We start from the raw sequence: 4,943 nt of genomic DNA on the forward strand, positions 1-4,943 counted from the left end.
GGGTCTCAAGGTTATTTTTCTCCACTGGAATAAAATCTGCAAATGGACTTGGAATAAGCCTATTGGAGTTTCAGTTTAGTCTCTACTCCCTATTTCACCATACACTCCTCACAACCTCCACTCTACCCACCCACTACTGCTTACAGCCTGTTTCTAGTTGGTCATATTTTTCTCCACCTCACCTCAGAACCTCCTTAACCTTTTTCTAATTGGCCATGTCTATCAAATGATTTAGCCAATCATCCCAGTCCTTTTAAAAGGGAACACTTTCTTTGAAGGAGGAGTCCCCATCCTCCCTCTCAATCAAAATAGTTTTACTGTGCTTATTTCTTAGTGGTATCATGAAGAGAACATGATCCATTTTATTTTTTTATAACATCTTGATAATGTTAGCTTGCCTCGACTAGTTTGTCATTTATTTATGATGGAAACGAATTCATCTGTTACTTATTTTTGTAAATTACTTATTTTTGTCTCCGTTGATCTTTTGACCAGTGTCTGTGAAAGAGCAGAGCAGAGGCACAGACTGACTGTGAGATCGGGAGGGACAGTCACCCCATGTATCCAGCATATGACAACTGTTACTTCGTTAATGTTATTTTAACATAATAAAACACGTCTGTGTTGTTTCTTCATTACACTGACATGATTTTTAATGGGCTTTGTATGTTCTATGCACAATGTTTTTTGAACGTAGTGCATTTGGAAAGTATTCAGACCCCTTGACGTTTTCCACATTTTGTTACAGCCTTATTCTAAAATGGATGAAATCATTTTTTTCCCCCTCTAATCTACACACAGTACCCCAATGACAAAGCAAAAACAGGTTTTTTAATTTTGCTACTTTATTAAAAATAAACTGAAATATCACATTTACATAAGTATTCAGACCCTTTACTCAGTACTTTGTTGAAGCACCGTTGGCAGCGATTACAGCCTCGAGTATGTCACTACAAGCGTGGCACACCTGTATTTGGGGAGTTTCTGCCATTCTTTGCAGATCCTCTGCAGCATCGCTGCACAGCTATTTTCAGGTTTCTCCAGAGATGTTAGATCGGGTTCAAGTCTGGGCTCTAGCTGGGCCACTCAAGGACATTCAGAGACTTGTCCCTAAGCCACTCCTGTGTTGTCTTGGCTGTGTGCTTAGGGTCGTTGTCCTGTTGGAAGGTGAACCTTCGCCCCAGTCTGAGGTCCTGAGCACTGGATCCTTACTCGTCTCCTAGTCCATTCCGCTGAAAAATCCCCACAGCATCACGCTGCCACCACCATGCTTTATCGTAGGGATGGTGCCAGGTTTCCTCCAGACGTGTCGCGTGGCATTCAGGCCAAAGAGTTCAATCTTGGTTTCATCAGACCAGATCATCTTGTTTCTCATGGTCTGAGAGTCCTTTAGGTGCCTTTTGGCAAACTCCAAGCAGGCTGTCGTGCCTTTTACTGAAGAGTGGCTTCCGTCCGGCACTCTACCATAATGGCCTGATTGGTGGTGTGCTGCAGAGATGGTTGTTCTTCTGGAAGGTTCTCCCATCTTCACAGAGGAACTCTGGAGCTATGTCAGAGTGACCATTGGGTTCTTGGTCACCTCCCTGACCAAGGCCCTTCTCCCCCGATTGCTCAGTTTGGCCAGGCGGCCAGCTCTAGGAAGAGTCTTGGTGGTTCCAAACTGCTTCCATTTAAGAATGATGGAGGCCACTGTGTTCTTGGGGACCTTCAATGCTGCAGAAATGTTTTGCTACCCTTCCCCAGATCTGTGCCTCGACACAATCCTGTCTCGGAGCTCTACGGACAATTCCTTCGACCTCATGGCTTGGTTTTTGCTCTGACATGCACTGTCAACTGTGGGACCTTAATATAGACAGGTGTGTGCCTTTCCAAATCATGTCCAATCAATTGATTTTACCACAGGTGGATTCTAATCAAGTTGTAGAAACAGCTCAAGGATGATCAATGGAAACGGGATGCAAAGGGTCTGAATACTTATAAATAAGGTATTTCTGTTTTCGCTTTGTCATTATGGGGTATTGTGTGTAGATTTTATTAGTTTTTATTTAATCAATTTTAGAATAAGGCTGTAACATAACAAAATGTGGAAAAAGTCAAGGGGTCTGAATTCTTTCCGAATGCACTGTATATGCACATGGAAAAACACCAATATGCAAAATGTATTTTTTATTGAAATTGCATCAAGATATAATTTTGACAAAACATGTCAACAATGATCAGTAATAATCTATAGTATATTCCAATAATTATGTTTAACTCTACCTTCAATTGCACTCCTGCAGCTGGGAATCTATGAAACACCCATGTGAGGATAGTGGATTTGAATATGACGCAGTTATGATGATGAATGTATCCAGTACAAAATATGTATGCACTCATTAAGTCGCTCTGGATAAGAGCGTCTGCTAAATTACTAAAATGTAAAATGTATGATGCAACTCTATGCGTACGTCCTTTCCGTAAAACAATTGAGGGTGGAGTTACAGAATGGATGGGAGCAAACACTACACAGTTTGACACTTCATTGCAGTCAGTCTACCACATCAGTAAATATGACATCTTACGTATTTGGCTGGAATTTCACACCTCAGTGTAAACTAGTACACAAATGTATCACCTTATAAAAACAAATGAATCACAAGAAATGTGCTTTGGTCCATTCAAGCCTAAAGGCAAAGAAAACCAAGCAGCATCAGTGGCCTCTAGGAGTTGTTTGCATGGTTGACAACCAATATTAGTACTTCCTTAGACACATAACAGGCTTTATTTTTCTCCTTGGCTCTCAGATACAAAATACTACTGTACTATACACTACTAAATACTCCAAGGACTGAGGCCTGTCATGAAAAAAACATCCCAAAAAAGGCAGAAGATTAGCAGCAGTGGTGCTCTCTCGTGGAAGCCTTATGTTCCACAGAGGAAGTTAGTAAGTATACACTAATAAACTACACTACCGCTTGTAATTCTCTGCAATAGTACTGTGCGATGCTATGCACATTGGTGATTCCATGCACTTTTTTGCTCAAGGTAGAATTAACATACTAAAAATGTAAACTTTAAAATTAGAACTAATTCAGCAGTAGATGTGACAAAATCATAATTGCACCAATGTAAGGCACCGCTACTTTTGGGCATTAGGCAAAATGCATGTTGGTCCTCCAAAGAGAGCCCTACGGCAAGCTCTACACTAAAGCTTTTATTAAAGCTTCATTTGAATACAGTAATAGTTTATGGCTGCTGTTTGTGAGCTTGGTGTTGGTGGGCCAGCCTGGTTAGGACACCAGCCGTTTCTTAGCCATGTAGGTATTGGACACCTGGCTCATGATGACCAGGGTGCTGAGGGCAGGGCACAGTGCTGCCAGGTACCAGGTGTATCCTCCCACAACGCCTGTAAACCACACTGAGCAGATGCCCAGGAGCAGACTGACACTGCCCAGCAGGTAAGTGACTAGGCCGGACGCTGCGTGGTAGCGCTTCAGCCTAGCCAGGGACCAGCCCTTAGCCAGGGAGTGGTAGAGGAGGGGCAGAGCGGCAAGAGACTGCACCCCTACAACGCACACCGTCCCCAGGCCCACCAGGCCGTGCCACGAGGCGAAGTGGGGCTTGCCGTTCAGGTGCTTGTTGTAGAAGATGGATGCCAGGCCCACAGTGGCACAGCTGGCACAAAGGCACTGCAGGATCCAGTGGACACGCCTCTTGGTCTTGTGGGGAAGCTTCTGAATGGGAGAGCAATGTGGAGAGAAGAGAAGCACAGCCTCTGTCATGAAGAGGGAGAACTAAGAGGAAAGAGGGGGATCAAGAGGAGATGGGGAGAGAACGGCAAGAAAAGAGAAGGTGAGAGTGGTGGAGGAAAGATGGAATGAACTTGAATGGTTGTGACACTTCTGCAACATTTTAATGAGATGAATTCGCAGACTACATTATGCACACACAGATGTGTCACCTTACCGCCAGTGTCATCAGGAAAGGGTGCCAAGAGAACAAACCTAAAAAACAGATAAACCCCAAAAAATATTGGATTGTTTAATCAACTCAATATAAAAGTATTCCATGTGTTATATGCAGATATGCAACAGCATTGATGGGGGCCAGGATGGGTTACTCACTTGTTCCTGGCTTGGCCAGTACCGTGATAAACACAGTGAAGACAACACAAAGCACGTGAGTCAGTATCCCACATGCGACTTTCCCATAACTGTAAAGTTGGGGCTCTGATTCGGAGAGTTTCGCCATGGTTTCCTGCCTTTCCCTCGCACACGAGACAGGTAGAACTGTGCGCATCCAACGTCAGTGCAACCACATTTGAACACACAGCTACCCGTTTACCCCACACGGGAGAGTTGATACATTTTCCTAAAAAGTGAAAACAGAAAAGCAAAATGTTTTGTTGATTCCTCGAAACCCATAGAGACACTAAATACCAAAGCATTACACCATTACATTCCTCACTAAATTGATTCCGTAAAGTGAAATATGCTTCACGAGAAAGCTGTTGCAAACGCTTTTTGACAAGCGAGAGTGGGATAAGCACGTCAAACAGTAGCCGACCACAAGTTTAGCTAAATAAGACAAATACCTACCGGGATGTCAATATTTAAATTGCATAGAGATTATGAAAATGGTCCGCAATGTTTGATTCTCAATCAGCATGACTATGCGGAGTTTTCTTGATGTTGAAATTCGGGCTGCGGTGTGACGTGGAAAGAATCGCTATACACTTCCTATTTTCACAGGTGCGTTATGGGAATTGTAGTTCATTTAAGCAGTTGAGTTGAAGAATATCAAAGCTTTTGGAATGTACTGAGCGCAATCTTCCTGACCATGACCCGACTCCATAAAGAGAGTGGTTAATTACTTAATTTCCATTGTGGAACAGACTGGATTCCAACTGTGGCACCAACACTGTGTTATATTCAGAAGGAATGCTAAAAAAAACAATGATC

The 4,943-nt window shown here is 43.1% G+C and overlaps 1 protein-coding gene across 2 annotated transcripts; it reads right to left on the reverse strand.

Annotated features, from left to right (window-relative positions):
• Window positions 1-2,120: 2,120 nt before the first annotated feature.
• On the reverse strand, window positions 2,121-4,724 carry LOC121575487 (transmembrane reductase CYB561D2). 2 transcript variants are annotated; one of them, XM_041888605.2, is made up of 4 exons: window positions 4,581-4,724; window positions 4,107-4,353; window positions 3,949-3,986; window positions 2,121-3,716 (listed from the first exon to the last, which is right to left on the reverse strand). In XM_041888605.2, exons 2-4 carry the CDS (start codon window positions 4,279-4,281, stop codon window positions 3,273-3,275), a joined length of 657 nt encoding a protein of 218 aa, XP_041744539.2. In that variant the 5' UTR covers window positions 4,282-4,353; window positions 4,581-4,724; the 3' UTR covers window positions 2,121-3,272. The 2 variants fall into 2 exon arrangements, with proteins under 2 accessions (XP_041744539.2, XP_041744538.2); XM_041888604.2 differs by having other exon boundaries at window positions 2,152-3,776.
• Window positions 4,725-4,943: the final 219 nt, after the last annotated feature.

The sequence above is a fragment of the Coregonus clupeaformis genome, chromosome 10 (assembly GCF_020615455.1).
Source record: "Coregonus clupeaformis isolate EN_2021a chromosome 10, ASM2061545v1, whole genome shotgun sequence".
Classification (NCBI taxonomy): Eukaryota; Metazoa; Chordata; class Actinopteri; order Salmoniformes; family Salmonidae; genus Coregonus; species Coregonus clupeaformis.